At 41.2% G+C, this 16,528-nt stretch overlaps 1 protein-coding gene across 6 annotated transcripts in view; it reads right to left on the reverse strand.

Annotated features, from left to right (window-relative positions):
- Positions 1-530: 530 nt before the first annotated feature.
- Positions 531-16,528, reverse strand: part of TJP2 (tight junction protein 2) — a 114,396-nt gene continuing 98,398 nt past the window's right edge. For 3 of the 6 annotated variants that reach the window (XM_079112025.1, XM_079112028.1, XM_079112027.1), the window contains exons 18-23: positions 8,428-8,528; positions 7,060-7,272; positions 5,594-5,704; positions 4,138-4,467; positions 2,769-2,854; positions 533-1,524 (exon numbers count right to left, since the gene is read on the reverse strand). In XM_079112025.1, the coding sequence (XP_078968151.1) occupies positions 1,356-1,524; positions 2,769-2,854; positions 4,138-4,467; positions 5,594-5,704; positions 7,060-7,272; positions 8,428-8,528 (1,010 nt within the window). In that variant the 3' untranslated portion in view covers positions 533-1,355. Of the gene's footprint in view, positions 1,525-2,768; positions 2,855-4,137; positions 4,468-5,593; positions 5,705-7,059; positions 7,273-8,427; positions 8,529-16,528 lie in introns of all 6 variants that reach the window. The other 3 variants (XM_079112026.1, XM_079112030.1, XM_079112029.1) reach the window with 2 other exon arrangements.

The following is a 16,528-nucleotide window of genomic DNA, read 5'->3' on the forward strand; positions in this document are numbered from 1 at the left end:
TCAGAAAGCACTTGCAGAAAAGAACTAAAATGCTGATCACTGATACACAAAAATAAGGATTATATACAAAGAGGAATATTTCATGTAAAAGAGACAAATAATGGAATAATCCAAACAGTTGACAATAGGGGAACCATTCACTTACTAAGTGGTCATGGGATATATCATTCTGGAGTTGTTAATGATGTGCACATGAAATTTTAAGTATCTGAGAGAAACATTCCCGACAGAATGTTAAACAAAAGAGTAGGAAACAACTACAAATACAGTACACACTTCAGTATAACACAGACATCCAGGAACATGGAGGAAAGGCATCAAAAGACCCAGCGGGTGGGATTATAGGTAATTTTTCCTTTTTCTAAGTGTCTTCATGCCTCAACACTCAGTAAGGAACAAGTTCTCACTTGTATGATAAGTCATTAAAATAAAAGTTGTACTTCAAAATAGGAAGAGTGGGGGTGTAGCTCAGTGGTAGAATGCAAAGCCCTGGGTTGGATTCCCAGCACTGTAAGAAGAATGAAAAAGAGTAGAAATTCAGCACAAAGCAAATTATTGATTGTAATGTATTCCTTTTTATTAAATTATAAAACTGCTGCCAATACACACACTTGTGGAAATAAAATAAATTTTCTCAAGTATCTGCTTTTGTGGAACACATAGTTTGAAACAAAATATGTCCATACCAACTTCTTGGTCTTCAACCTATTTAGCACTTACAGCCAAACTACCAAGTACAGCTATCATATATACAGTCAGAATTTATGGAAAGTATTATAAAGGTGAATGCCTTGAAAAGATGACCCAGCACAGCAAAAAACCGGCTATTAAACTGGTACAAAAATTTAGTGAAAATACAGTTTTAGTCCATTATGGCTTTGCATAAAGCTTCACAAGAGGAAAGTTTAAGACACTTCTCATCAAAGGCACTTAGAGATTTGTAACAAAATACTTCTTTGAAAGTACTTTGAGTCCGGCAGTATTTTTTATTCCTTTTTACAGGCCTGCCTCACAGTGAAGCAGTCCTTAAAGGCAGCTATGAACGAGAAAAATAATTATTGCTTAATATACATATTAAAAATACACAAGACAGGATTAATACAGATGTTGGTCCACTGAAGCAAGTAACAGTATTGGACTGTAATGTTCCTCTTAATTCTGAGCTAAAAGCCATAATAAACTCCTCCATCCCACCCCACAAACAGCCAACTCGGGTTCGCATGGGAACCAGGCGCTCCCTTACCACCACACCTCCATCGTGTGTTTTTAATGGAAAAGAGTCATCCTGGTGGCCTCACAGGCGAGTCTGTCGTGGGTGGCTGCAGGCCCGGTAGAGTCCCTGCTCCCAGAGACACCTACAATTCCGTGTCGCGGTACCGAGCAGGCTGGCCATAGTAACCGCGCTTGGAGTGCTCCGCCAGCTGTTGGCGATACTCCTCCTCCTCCTCCACGTCACTGCCGTAACTTCCTCTGGCGTCCTGATACAGTCTGGAGGGACCCTTCTGCGGCTCAGGGGGTCTGGAACTGACAAAGTGAGGGTGTTACACACCTCCCAGGGCACGTCCATGCCCTCTGGCTGCCTGCGGAGGTGAAGCTTGAGTGCAGCCAGCAAGCATCCAAAGCACATCACTGACTGACCTCTGAGCCACTCTGCCCATCAACCAGGGCACTCTGGCTCCACTCCAGGTCCACAGAGTGGTGGGGGCAGAGAAGGGGTTAGGTAAAGGTCAAGGCCATGGCCCACTTGGACAGTGAATAAGGAAACCTGCTGGGCACTCCCTGACCTGACATTGCACCACTGGATAGAGGGAGCGCATCTTCTCCACCCTCCCCAGCTACAGCCTTACCCAGCACAGGGTCTCTGTCAGTGTCAGGCACTAAGTCCCCTCTGTTACCAGAGACAAGCTGGCCATGTTACCATCCAATTGCTAAAGAAGAAATCTTCCGCCAGCTTTCTATTCCCATAAAACCATAAAACTAGACTCTAGCTTCCAGTCAAAATGGTCACAAAAAAAATGAGATTTTTTTTTTTTCTATCCTTGGAAGCAGGAAATGATCCAGTGTAAAACCTCAACAGGAAGACACTGTGGTAATCCCTAGTGCTTGTGAGCATTTTAAAAAGGAAGCATCTTAGCAACACTGGTCAACTGCTTGTCACAGTGCCTTAAGACTCAGTGTGGCACAAGTGGTCTGATTTTGCTGGGCGATACAAAGGAATTAAGGAGCTTGGCTAAGAGGCACAAAATAGAGTGCCAGGAAAGGACCAAGTCCCAGGAATTTTGCTCATGTGTTATCCTGACACAATTTAGCAAAACTGTGTTCCAGTTTTGTGTTAAAGGGTACCAGGCACACAAGGAAAATTATGGTGAATTCTCGACTATAATCTTTACAACTAGCTGATGGGCAATTACAGGCACATGCCTGTAATCCCAGCAGCTCGGGAGGCTGAGGCAGGAGGATTGCAAGTTCAAAGCCAGCCTAAGCAACTTAGCGAGGCCCTGAACAACTTAGCAAGACCCTGTCTCAAAACAAAACATAAAAAGGGCTGGGGATGCAGCTCAGTGGTGAAGTACCCCTGGGTTCAATTCTTTGGTACCAAAGCAAACAAAACAGAACAAACCACACCACCAGATGGGCAAGACAAACAATTGGACAGGGGTTGGGAGGAATCCTCTTGTTCTGAAACCCGGGTAAAGAAAATTCTCCCTTCAAGTCCACGGGTTAAGATGCTCCCTCCCTAAGACCTTCACCTGCTGAACGGCTCTTACCTTCCATGCTGGGGCAGGCTGGCATCTGGCTTGTGTGTTTTGATTGGAACTGCATAGATATCAGGATGTTTCTGAGCAATTTCAATCTGTGGCAATCAGGAAAAAGATTAAGAATGGAAAAATGAACCACTGGGCAATTCACTTGCTGGTTTCTGCTAGCCCCACTGTTGCCCCATATCCTACTTCTTCACCCCTAGAACTCCAGTCTCCATAGCTACGTCTGGTCCCTAGTGGTACGTGTCAAATAGGAAAAACATTTAAGAGGACTGGAACCCTGACACACGTGACACATGGAGGAAACTTGGGGACATTATGTTAAGTAAAATAAGCCAATCACAAATATTTATATTCCACTTCTAAAAGGTTCTTAAGTTGTAAAATTCAGAGACAAAGGAAAATGGTGGTAATCATGGGCTGGAGGAAAGAGAGAATGAGGTCGTGCTTGATAGGCGCAGTTTTACTTGGGGAGAATGAACGTATTTTGGAGTCAGATGGTGGTAGAGGTTGTACAGCAGTGAATATATTTAATGCCAATGAACTACATGCTTAAAAATGGTTGAAATGGTACATTTTATGTTAAATATATTTTATCACAATAAGGAAAAAAATATGAAAAAAAAATGCTTAGAAGCACTACTGCTGTTGTGACAGACTTCAATGACAAAAACTTCATTTGCCAGGCAGATTATACATTGTGGACCTTTACTTAAGTCTTTTTTTTTTTTTTTTTTTCCTTTTGAGACACTGTCTTGCTGTTGCCCAGGCTGGTCTCAAACTCCAGAGCTCAAGTGATGCTACAGCCTCCTAAGCAGCTGGGACTACAGCTGTGCAAAACCACTCCTGGCTTCACTGAAATTCTTCTTTGATGTTGAAAGGTTATATGTGCAGACAGTACAAAAGTTCAAATGCCTCAAGAAAGTATATCGATAGGTCTTTTCATTTTAGCATGCAACGGAGGATAGGATTCTCTGGCAAATCTGGGAGTAAATGAAGACTCGGTTACCCAATAAACATCACGAACGTTCTAAGTAAAGTTACTTCTGGAAGGTGCTGATTCTCTTGTCATACTCCCCCATTCCAGAACCCAATACAGGGAATGAAGAACAGAAGTATGAAGTTTGGACAGCAGAATCTTATTCACCTGGACTGTTAGGCTTCTTGACTGGAAGAAAAAAGGATGTGCCAACAGCTGGCGATCCAGAAGCAACACACATAGCACTGTGTATGTGAACATCCTTGTCATGTTAATGGCAGTGGCAAAAGAAGTGTGCGCTGTTATACTGAACTCAAACCTACTCATGACTTATTGTTAACGTGCCCAGATCCTCTGGTGGTTTAAAAACAATTAACCCTCCAACCCCCAAATTACCCTTGCATTCTGTGCTTCTTGGAGCTCTTGCATTCTCTGTAATCTCGCCTTGTGATCCATTTTCTCAAATATTTTGACTTTGCCCAGGACTGATCTGGGAGTGTTGTCTTGCTCCTCACTGTTCTCCCCTACCTCCTCACCGTCCATGGGAGGGATGGGAGTGGAGGGCTTCAGGACAGACCGTCCGAAGGCAGGTTTCGCTGCAACAGGAGGAGGATAACCTTTGGTAGATGCTCCTGGAATTTCGTTACCAGCCATGGCAGAGGGGTTTAACTTGTATTCCTGGGTTTTGGAGAAATCATAGAATTCTTCCCTGTTCTGGGCTTTGGCCTGCAAAGAGTAATGACATGTTTTTACCTTGAGCTTTTAGTTTATTTTCAAATCTATATTAGTGATTTTAATACACTCCATTTCCTGATCAGTTTCCAAAGATAGTCAACAAATACCATTCCAATGAGGAATCAAACATGGCAAGGCAAATAGCCGCTGGTTGGGCATCCTGAGCCCTACCTCAGGTTGTCAGGAAGGGCTGGGAGGACACCCATTACTACACATAGAACCTTGAATAATTTTGTACCAATGGATACTGGAATCTTGGAGAAGACCTCAGAACAAGTTGACTTTGGAAGTGGGTTTCTGGGGTCAATCTGCATTGTGTGTGCATGCCCTGGCTGGAAGACAAGACCTGTGCCAGCCAGAGAGGAAAGAGACTGGGGTGTGGAGCCAGGTGGGCAGCTCATCATGCTGACAGCCACTTCTCCTTCACACTTTGCTTTTAGCCCTCCTTACAAATGTTCACTGATACATTGTCTAAGGTCACTAATTACTCCTCTCAGCTCACACAATCAATTAGCATTGTCTTCTCATCTATATTATTGAGTTAAATAGAAAAAATTTTATTGCAGTGTAAGGAAAAGCTTTGATTCCAACCAGGGGTAAAGAATCATATGATATACACCTCTGTGTCTTTATGTTGATTCTGTTCTTGATGACAATTTATTAAACAAATTAAGTTGCTCTCATAGTGAGAGGCATTCTAAACAACAGTAATGATTGTTTTCTTTAGCAAATCACCAGTAAGAATTTTCTGGTATGTCCAAATCAGATTGTAGACAAAAACTTTCATTGGATGGAAAAAGAAAAATAGATTCTGAGACTGGTGATTCTGGGCATGCAGCATTTGTCAAATTTACTCTTCCTACACAACAAAAACAAAAACTTCAAAAGTTCTAGAATTGTATACTCTCCTAATGCTGTTTTTCCCTCCTATTATTTTGCCCTTCCCTAATTTGGGGGTTCACCCAACAGCCCAAAGAACAGCCTCTCTCATAGAGAACACAGCGAGTCAAAACCGTAATCCAACGTCATCTCATTGTGTGTGCTCCCTGCTGGCTATCCAGGGGTCTGGGAGCACCTGCTTCCTCGTGGTCCCAGCCTGTGCTTCCCAGCCACGTACCTTGGGCGGCTCAGGCTTGAATGTCGGGGGCGGGCTACTGTCCCTAAGTTGATCTCTGCTAGCAGCCCTCCTCGTCTGAGCTCGTGGCTCTGGGCTGGGTTTCCTTATGCTCTAAAAAACATAAACGTTCATTCACAACAAGAACTTCCAAGCACAGAGCAGAGAGCACACGTCTGCTTTGCTGGAGTTCAGAAATAGAAGCGTGAGCCTGTGTTCCTTTACTGAAAAGGCAGATAGATACTGGGTACCCTCCCAGGAGCTTAAGACACATTTATGATGCTGGCTGCATCTGGTATAGTAGACTCTGTCTCTACAATTTAAAAAAAAAAAAAAAAAACTCCTAAAGTCTAACATCTAGTGTATCATCAATAACTGTTAATATTACCAAGCATTAGTTCATTCATATCTGTAGATGTTCAGAAGTTTTTCTTTTATTCTTTTTTTAATTGATTTATTTTTTATTTTGATACAGGATCTCAATGAGTTGCTTAGGGTCTCACTAAGTTGCTGAGGCTAGCTTTGAACTTGTGATCCTCCTGCCTCAGCCCCCCGAGCAGCTAGGATCATTAAGTGTGCACCATCACACCTAGTCAGAAGTTACTCTTTAAACTTGTCTAGTAATATATACTAATTTTTTACTGCGATGGTGGTGGGTTTTTCTCCCCCTTCAACTTAATTTTTTAAGAACAATTCTATCTCATAAAGAAAAGCATCATTCATTAGAATGAGTTATATTGCTAAAGGGGAAGTTTACAGCAATAATTATTCAAATATATTTGGGTAACTTTGTCTACAAAGATCATTACTCTGATATTCTTTAAGGTAAAACTAGTAATTGCCCTGGTACTAAATTAGTGCCTGTCTATGTAATTTTCAGGACCGCATAAGCTGCCAAATCACTGGATACTGGGTGCATGGTACATATAATTAGATGCATAATTGATCATAATTGCAATTAAAAATTGAAATAGAAGAGAAAAGGAAACTGATGTGGAAACACTCAAGAGCTCTGACAAGATTAGAAGGTTAAAGGTAGAGTGGAGAAGAAAAGCAAGGGCTCCTAAGAGTACAAAGAGAGAGAGACCTAATCAAAGGTTACAAGTAATTATAGCAATGTCACATTTTAAAAAGAATGTTCCACTTGTAATTTGCACAGCTGTCACATAAAACCATTCCATTTATCCATCACACCTGAGGGCAGGGATATGATGAGTGCTGATCACTCAACCTCTGCTGATAGCACTTTTGGGTCCCACTGTCCCAGGGAACGCAGCCACAATGATGCAGGCACTGACTCTGAGTGAGACTCCCTGGCAGTCATCAGCTCCATCCCTTAGGAATACCTTCCACTGCACCCGAGTTAACAGGTGTCCAGGAGAATGCAAGTGAGACAATGTAAGACTCTCCTTTCCTGCCCACGGACGCTCAGCCCATGGCCTTGGAGCCCGGTGCCAGCCTTGCCTCACCTCCTCGTGCTGCACCGGCTCGGAGGAGCGGGTGATGGAAGACACCAGCGGCTCCTCAGCTGGCTCATCCAGCTCATTGTCAGTGTAGGCACCTCCTTCGCCGTCCGTGTCTTCAAAGTCACTGATGAGGCGGCTGTCGCAACTCAGATAATCCGCGCCCATGGCGGTTAAGTAGGACATGCGGTCTTCGGGGTCATCATCCATCCCTTCCATCTAGAGGAATTTGTTTCGGAGGGTCAGTGGGGTCTGACGTGGCTCTTGGGAGTGTGGCTGCGAGGAAACTCCCAGGGACTTGGCCATGTGTCTGAAACCTTGACACACACTAGATGGGGAGGGTACCTTTATTTCTTGTTACTATGTTAGGTGTTGTGCAGGGACTCCCCTTGGGAACCCTCCAGCCTATCCTTGCTACTATCCATCCACAACTGAACCACACTTCCCTGGTGGTTGTGCTTTTCTTCCATAATCCAATTCCGCTCCAGCCTTTTCTCCTGGTACCTGTCCCCTAGTAATAAATGCACACAGCCCTATGTACACATATCTCCACTCATCTATAAGATTCTCAGATCCTTCACAGCAGAAGCTACATCCTGTGCAACTTGCCCTCCCCAGGGAGCCTTGCAGACTGTAACACGTGGAAGATGCCAGATACCTAGATTAACCATCCAGTTCCCAAAGCACAAGACTTAATCAATTCTACACCAAAATCATCACTAGAAAGGCTCACAAACTACCTCAATTCAGCTGAAGTACAGGACGCTAGCACCAAAGACTCCCAGAATGAAAGGGACAACAGGTTCCACAATCTCTCTCTGCAGCACAGTCATGCATAAACTCTATCTATGGATGAGATGCTACTCAATTTTAGAGGCCTAGATAAGATCCCTAGCACTTTAATATTACCTATCAGACTCCTGGAACTATGGCTCATTCTCTACCAACCTCTTTTCTAAGCAAATAATTTTAACTCCATTAGCTTTTCTTTCGGTATTAATTTTTAATCATATTCTCCATGGTCTTCGACCTTGCCTCTCATCTCCACTCTAAGTTTCCCATGTCCTTAGTAAGCTGTGGAGCTCAGCACCAGATCTTGTAAGCTCTGATTAGTGTACTTGAAACACTACTAGTTACTACATTAAAAGTAAAAGGGAAGTGAATGTAGGGCCACATACATTACATTCTGTATTTCTTTAAAAAAAAAAAAACAAAAACCCTTTGTTACTTTGTTGGAGAATTTATAAAATTTCAGACTTAAGGAAAGCACATATTGGAATCACTTTGGGCATGGTTTTACTACATTCACTGCCCTCTTGAGGAAGATTCAGAACATGAACTCTCACCTCATAGCAGCATATCTAGGCCACATACCTTTCCTTCAGAGACCCAAACTGCTTCTCCTTGCTGATGCTGAATGGTATCCTTCAAGCTGCCAAACCAACTATCATTGGCCGAACTGAGGTTGATTGTAGCTATATAAATGTAAACAAAAAGATTTACATCAATTTCCAGAGAATGTTTATTCAAGAAGCTCTCTGACATAATTCATACTTCGTTCTGTCATATTTGAACTTAAAACTCTGGTAAATTCAAAAAGTCTATGTATATTTGAACCCTAAATCCTTTTAGATGAATGTGATTTAAGCTATTAACCACCTAGTTGTTACAAATTACATTACAGACAGATGTTATAAAACTAATAATGGATCTATTTCCAGAACATCTACTCTGTAGATTATATATTTCTAAAAAAATTTTTGTAGTTGTAGATGAACAGAATTCCTTTATTTGTTTATTTTTATGTGGTGCTAAGGATTGAAACCAGTGCCTCATACGTGCTAAGGAAAGCACTCTGCCACTGAGCTACAGCCCCAGCCCTAAAAGTTATATTTTTAAAACAAAACTTTTTCATGAGCATAATGGATCTAAAACAAATAAAAGTCTTATATTTCAAAGATCACTGTGGGGCACAGTGGCACATGCCTGTAACTGCAGTGACTGGCAGGCTGAGGCTGGTGGATGCCAAGTTCCAGGCCAGCCTCAGCAACTTAGCAAGACCTGGACACAAAAATAAAAAAAAGAAAAAATACACAGATATGAATATAATAAGAAAAGTAAACACTAACATACTATCATCTACCTCTAACAAAACACTTAATGGAACATTTTATATCATTTTGAGAGTCATCAATATTTTAGAATATGCAAACAGATAAGGCTTTTTGTGTGTATATATAGGCTGGTATATATTCAGAGAATGTATCTTTTTCTATTCAGAACAAAATATACCTGACATAGTAGCACTTTCTCTGCGTCAGCCACACACAGGTTCTAAGTACATAACTCTGCGAGGAAGGTATTGCTGTCAAGTCCATCTTACAGACGAGAAACCAAGGCACGGTTGTGAAAGTAACTCACCCAAGGTTTCATATCAAGTAAGACACAAACTCAGAAGTTTATCCTTGGAGCCTATGGCCTTAGTCACAACATTACACTGCCCATCTAAAGACACAAATTTAGAGCACACATATAAAATGCTAACAAGAGTGTAACATATGCAGTTGCTCTTTACCAGTATGTATTTATGAACCTAATGGAGATAAACCAGACAAGTAAAGTGGTCCAAAATAACAGATTAACTAATAGATAAAATTATCCAGATTTTAGGTAAATTAGAATTAAAACAAAAACAAAATCTGCCTTGGCTTTTTATTAGAGGGCATAGCAATATGTATCATTTCTAAAACCCAAAAGAACCATTAAGCAATTACGTGAGCAAATTCAAGTTTCCTTCAGAGTAACATACTGTTTTCTTTCATTTAAGAAGTTTCAACACTGACCTTGGAAAATCCTGAATGAGCTTACAATTTCCTTGGTTATTAATTATTTATAACAATAGAATAAACTGATACGTCAGGCAACTCAATGAAAATTAACCTTGATGCCATGGATTTTTGTGTCCTTATCATGGTACTTCACAAAGATTATTGTGCTCATAGCTAAAATATGATGCAATGCACTTAAATACAGAAGTGAGACTGTACACCCCAGAGACAAAATAAGTGACTTGCACTCAGTGCATAAAGAATGTGAAGCTCTTTGTTGGAGTGATCTGGTTACAAATACAGTCTGTAGTCATCATAAAGAAAATCTAAAGTTGAAAGGACCATTTTGAAATGCAGAAAATATGTTCATGCCCCCTGATAAAATGAATAAAGTCACAAAACCTCTTAACGAGTTTATATTAATAGTCAAGTGTACGGAACAAAAACCAAGAGCTTCCCAGGAGCTAATTTCCTGGGTGCCATACAAAGGTAACTAACACCGAACCAAGTTGGTAACATTTAACATGAGCTCAGCCTGCTGCTACCGTGCCTTTCCCCTGACTCCAGATTAAGTACTTGTGGTTTACTGTCAGCTTTCCTCCTCTAGCTTTTCAGCTTCTTTGATGTTAAGCAATATTAGTGAATGACATCTTGCTACAAAGCTTTGGGCGAGGCCTATGCCCCCTGCAATACAGGCCTCCCATGGCTTTCAAACTAAGAAAGTGAAATTCTCAAAGCATCCTCATTCACCAGCTTCCTCTACGAGCATCCAAGCCCAGTCCTGCTGTGTGTGTGTGTGGTCTGAGCTTTCCCACCCCTAGCCAAGGAGGCTGGAAGCATGAAGAGCAGCAGCGAAAGGTGATGTAATGCTGGGTTGGGGAGAAATTGGGAGTGACTTTTAAGGGACACAAGTGTCCTCTTGAGGTAATGAAAATACTCTAAAAGTCACGGTGGTGATGGCTGCACATTACCGAAGCCTGGAAAGTTGGCGAAACAGCTAGAATCTCCCACAGGGCTTCACAATACCACGACCTCACATGGAGGGTGGCCCTGCCTGGGTTTCTAAGTCCATGATTCAAATTTTGTTTTCTTTTTAAAATAATTGGAGAATATCATGCTCAGTGAAATAAGCCAATCCCAAAAAATCAAAGGCCGAATGTTTTCCCTGATAAGTGTATGATGATATATAATGGGGGTGGGGGGGTGAGAGAAGAATGGAAGAACTTTAGATTATGTAGAGGGAAATGAGAGGGAGGGGGTATGAAAGATGGTGGAATGAGACAGACACCATTACCCTATATAAATGTATGATTACACAAATGGTATGAATCTACATCTTGTACAACCATAGAAATGAAATGATGTGCCCCATTTGTGTATAATGAATCAAAATGCAGTCTGTAAAAAATAAAAAAATTCAAAAACTAAAAAAAATAATTTCTGTGACATGTACATACATGTAAATGCATTTTATCATAATTTTTTTTAAATTGAGAAGGGGAGGAGGTAAGTGAAACAACTTACTTTGACAAGTCAACTTGCTTTTGGGCAAGTCTCAGAACAAAGCATCTCTTGTTTAACTGGGAGTACCTCAAGATTGTAAGGGAAGACATTTAATATTGCCATTATTAAATACTCATCTTTAGAAAACAGGGTTTTCTTGTTAATATGCAAAAGAGGAAAAATAGGATATTATGTCTAATGAGACTACATGAAACAGAGCTTGACTTCAAATTGCTGTATTCCTCACAGCAAACTCTATTTTTCTCATTTATTAATTCATAAAAAATACCCTAAATTTAAAATCATTTTAAAAAAACCTAAAATATTAATTCTGCCTAAAGGTTCTACTGTTCAGGTTTGAAAACCAGTGTTTCTGGCCGTGGCACATACACCATTAAGTCCCAAGTCAAGTGGGAACACAGGGCGTGGTGAGGCCACTGTGCGGCTTTGAGGAGTCAAACTTGGATGTCTGTAAGAATATTACAAAAGACCACTGGGCAGAAAACAGGGGCTTGCTGGTCCAAGTTATGCAGCATGGTGCAGCACTTAAGATGATTCTATATAAGAGATTGGCAATTTATGCTGGGATTAGATCCCTTCAAAGTTCTAGATGAAACTCAACGCAAGTGTTTACACTCCAACCTCTGCCTTTCGACTTCATAACTAGCTTACGTAAGAAATGGCCTCGTGTGCCAGAGGGGGTCCTAACCCATGCTGCACACAAGGGTACCCTGCCTGTTTGCTAGGGCTGATTCTGGTCTCAGGCACGTGGAACTGGATAATGCACACTCTCTGCCTTTAAACATCTTGTAGTGGAGCTAAACGAGGGATTGCTAAACCCTTCTCCACATGGAGGCCCCTCCAGGTCCTCAATCAGACTCAGTGATTGTGGCCTGTGCTTCAAAGAGCAAAAATGCTGAGCCAAAGCCAAGAAAACAAAATGCCTACAGTCACTGGCTACTTCCTTCTGTCTGCTCTCCTCTGCATCCAGTCTTCATCAACCTGGTTCTTCTATAACCCATTATTACCCTTCTTCATTTCTCAGATCCTCACATGAACCCAGAATTCGACTGACTGAGGGAAGCTTCTAGTCATTCAGTGGACTTAAAGACAGGGTTAAAAATGAAGTGGAGGGGAAGGATCTAAGATGGCAGTCTAGAGGGAGGCTGCGTTCCTTGTCGCTCCACAACGCCGGATTCAAGCAGAGGATATCTGTTTCTCGGTGAGGCAGTTTTTGCTGCTTATTGATCCCCTGCTCTTTACCCCATTTGTCTGCTGTGGTCACCTGCAATTTGCCAGCATATCGACGCCTTTTTTGAGAGCAGATTGCTCACTGTCAGGCGTCTATCATCCGCCATTTGCCTGCCTCTCGCCTGTCCATCGCCTGCCTTACCCCTATCCATCACCCAACGCTCGAGGTTCACCTCCCGATAGTCCAACAGCTGCCAGCAGATTGACCGCAGACCGCCAGTGGAGAACCAGCTGCCTGCTGCTGCCTGGAAGTTCACTGTTACAGTGCCTGCAGGTTTGATTACACATGGCTGCCACCATTTTGAGACAACAGCCAAGCCCTGTAGGACCCCTGGCCGGACTGACTGAGTCCCGTCTCCAGGATCCCTCAGCCCAACCGATGACTCCCTGCCTCTGGGGCCCTCACATCAACTGACTGCTCCCTGCCGCCAGGACCCCCAGACCAACTGACTGTGCTCTATCACCGGGAACCCAGACCAACTGATTGCACCCGGCCTCCTGGATCCCACAACCACACCAAACACACCCGACCTCCAGGACCACTGCCGGACCAACTGCATCCTGTCTCCAGGACCTCCAGCTGACCACGTCCACCCCTGAGCTGCAGCTTCCCATTTGCCAACACATTTGGAAGCCAGAGCAGCCATCTTGGATAATCCTGGAAGCCGTAGCTCTGATCTTCGGGTGGGGCAAATCCCATCCTGAGACGCCTGCTGGAGGCTTGAAGCTCATTGTCAGGTACCTCTCATACATCAGGCTACTGAACACTGGGAGGTTTCATTAGTATATGACTATTATACAGTAGATTTTCTTTTTTCTCCTTTTTTAAAAAAAAAATTTCAGTTTTTATTTCTTTACGTTTCTTGCTTTCTTTTCCTTCAGTTTACCTGTTCCCTCAGAGTCGCTTTCTCCCTTATTTACATGATGTTATTGTCCCTATAGGGGCTATTTGGTCTAGGATTGCATAGTGTCTGATTTGGGCACTGCTAATATTGCTCTCCCCTTAAAGAAAGGGTTTTGGAAACCTACAGGGCCACTATAAGCCTATAGGGGGAAATCTGCAATACCCCAGATCTGGAGCACTAGAGGGGAAGATACATGAACAACATGAAAAAACAAGGGAAGAAAATGATCCAAACAAATCTAGATTCTATAGTAATAGAATCCAATGACAGTATGTTAGAAGAAATGTCAGAAAAGGACTTCAGATTATACATGATTAAGATGATTCACGAAGCAAAGGATGAGATAAGAGAGCAAATGCAGGCCATGATTGATAATACCAATAAGCTGAAAGAGCACCTGCAGGAAGCAAAGGATCATTTCAACAAAGAGATAGAGATTCTAAAAAAAAAAAAAAAAAAACGGAAATCCTTGAAATGAAGGAGACAATAAACCAAATAAAAAACTCAATGGACACCAACAGACTAGACCACTTGGAAGACAGAACCTCAGACAATGAAGACAAAATATTTAATCTTGAAAATAAAGTCACCCAAAGAGAGAAGATGGTAAGAAATCATGAACAGAATCTCCAAGAACTATGGGACATCATGAAATGACCAAATTTAAGAATTATTGGGATTGAGGAAGGCACAGAGATACAAACCAAAGGAATGAACAACCTATTCAATGAAATAATATCAGAAAATTTCCCAAACCTGAAGAATGAAATGGAAAATCAAATACAAGAGGCTTACAGAATACCAAATGCACAGAATCACAACAGATCCACACCAAGGCACATTATAATGAAAATGCCTAACATTCAAAATAAAGATAGGATTTTGAAGGCCGCGAGAGAAAAGCATCAGATTACATATAGGGGGAGACCAATAAGGATAGCAGCAGACTTCTCAACCCAGACTCTAAAAGCTAGAAGGGCCTGGACCAACATATTTCAAGTTCTGAAAGAACATGTTTGCCAACCAAGAATCCTATACCCAGCAAAACTAACCTTCAGATTTGAAGATGAAATAAAATCCTTCCATGATAAACAAAAGTTAAAAGAATTTACAAATAGAAAGCCTGCATAACAGAATGTTCTCAACAAAATATTCCATGAGGAGGAAATGAAAAACAACAATGGAGGTCAGCAAAGGGAGGAACTACCTTAGAGAAAAACCACTCAAAGGAGAAACCAAGCCGACTTAAAAACCAAAAATAAGCCAAATGACTGGGAATACAAATCATTTCTCAATAATAACCCTGAACGTTAATGGCCTAAACTCATCAATCAAAAGACATAGACTGGCAGAATGGATTAAAAAGAAAGAGCCAACAATATGCTGCCTGCAAGAGACTCATCGCATAGAAAAAGACATCCACAGACTAAAGGTGAAAGGATGGGAAAAAACCTACCACACACATGGACCCAGTAAAAAAGCGGGGGTTTCCATCCTTATATCAGATAAAGTGGACTTCAAGCCAAAGTTAGTCAGAAGGGATAAAGAAGGACATTTCATACTGCTTAAGGGAAACATAAAGCAGGAAGACATAATGATAGTAAATATTTATGCCCCAAACAATGGTGCATCCCTGTACATCAAACAAATCCTTCTCAATTTCAGGAATCACATAGACCACAACACAATAATTCTGGGCGACTTTAACGCACCACTGTCACCACATATATAGAATATTCCATCCATCAACGAGCGGATATACTTTCTTCTCAGCAGCACATGGAACCTTCTTGAAAATAGACCATATGTTATGCCACAAAGCAGCCCTTAGGAAATGCAAAAAAATAGAGATACTGCCTTGTGTTCTATCAGATCATAATGGACTGAGAGTAGAAATCAACGACAAAGTAAAAAAAGGAAATTACTCCAAGACTTGGGGACTAAATAATATGCTATTGAATGAAACATGGATAACAAAAAACATCAGGGAGGAGATTAAAAAATTCTTAGAGGTCAATGAGAATGATGATACAACATATCAAAATCTCTGGGACACTATGAAAGCGGTACTAAGAGGAAAATTCATTGCATGGAGCGCATTCCAGAAAAGAATGAAAAGTCAACAATTAAATGACCTAATATTACAGCTCAAAGCCCTAGAAAGAGAAGAACAGAATAACAGCAAAAGTAGTAGAAGACAGGAAATAATTAAAATCAGAGCTGAAATCAATGAAATTGAAACAAAAGAAACTATTCAAAAAATTGACATAACAAAAAGTTGGTTCTTTGAGAAAGTAAACAAAATAGATAAACCCTTAGCCACACTAACAAAGAGAAGGAGAGAGAAGACTCAAATTACTAAAATACATGATGCAAAAGGAAATATCACGACACCACTGAGATACAGACCATAATGAGAAGCTACTTTGAAAATCTGTATTCCAACAAAATAGAAACTACCGAAGACATTGACAAATTTCTAGAGACATATGCTCCTCCCAAACTGAACCAGGAGGACATACATGATTTAAACAGATCAATATCAAGCAATGAAATAGAAGAAGCCATTAAAAATCTACCATCTAAGAAAATCCCAGGACCAGACAGATTCTCAGCTGAGTTCTACAAGACCTTCAAAGAAGAACTCATTCCAATACTTCTCAAAGTATTCCAGGAAATAGAAAAGGAGGGTACCCTACCGAACTCATTCTATGAAGCTAATATCACCCTCATACCCAAACCAGGAAAAGACACATCAAGGAAAGAAAATTTTAGACCAATATCCTTGATGAATATAGATGCTAAGATCCTTAACAAAATATTGGCAAACCGTATCCAAAAACATATTAAGAAAATCGTGCACCACGATCAAGTGGGGTTCATTCCTGGAATGCAAGGATGGTTTAACATCCATAAATCAATAAACGTAATCCATCATGTCAACAGACTTAAGGATAAGAATCATATGGTTATTTCAATTGATGCAGA

Source organism: Sciurus vulgaris (assembly GCF_902686455.1).
Source record: "Sciurus vulgaris genome assembly, chromosome: 15".
In the NCBI taxonomy this organism is placed as follows: Eukaryota; Metazoa; Chordata; class Mammalia; order Rodentia; family Sciuridae; genus Sciurus; species Sciurus vulgaris.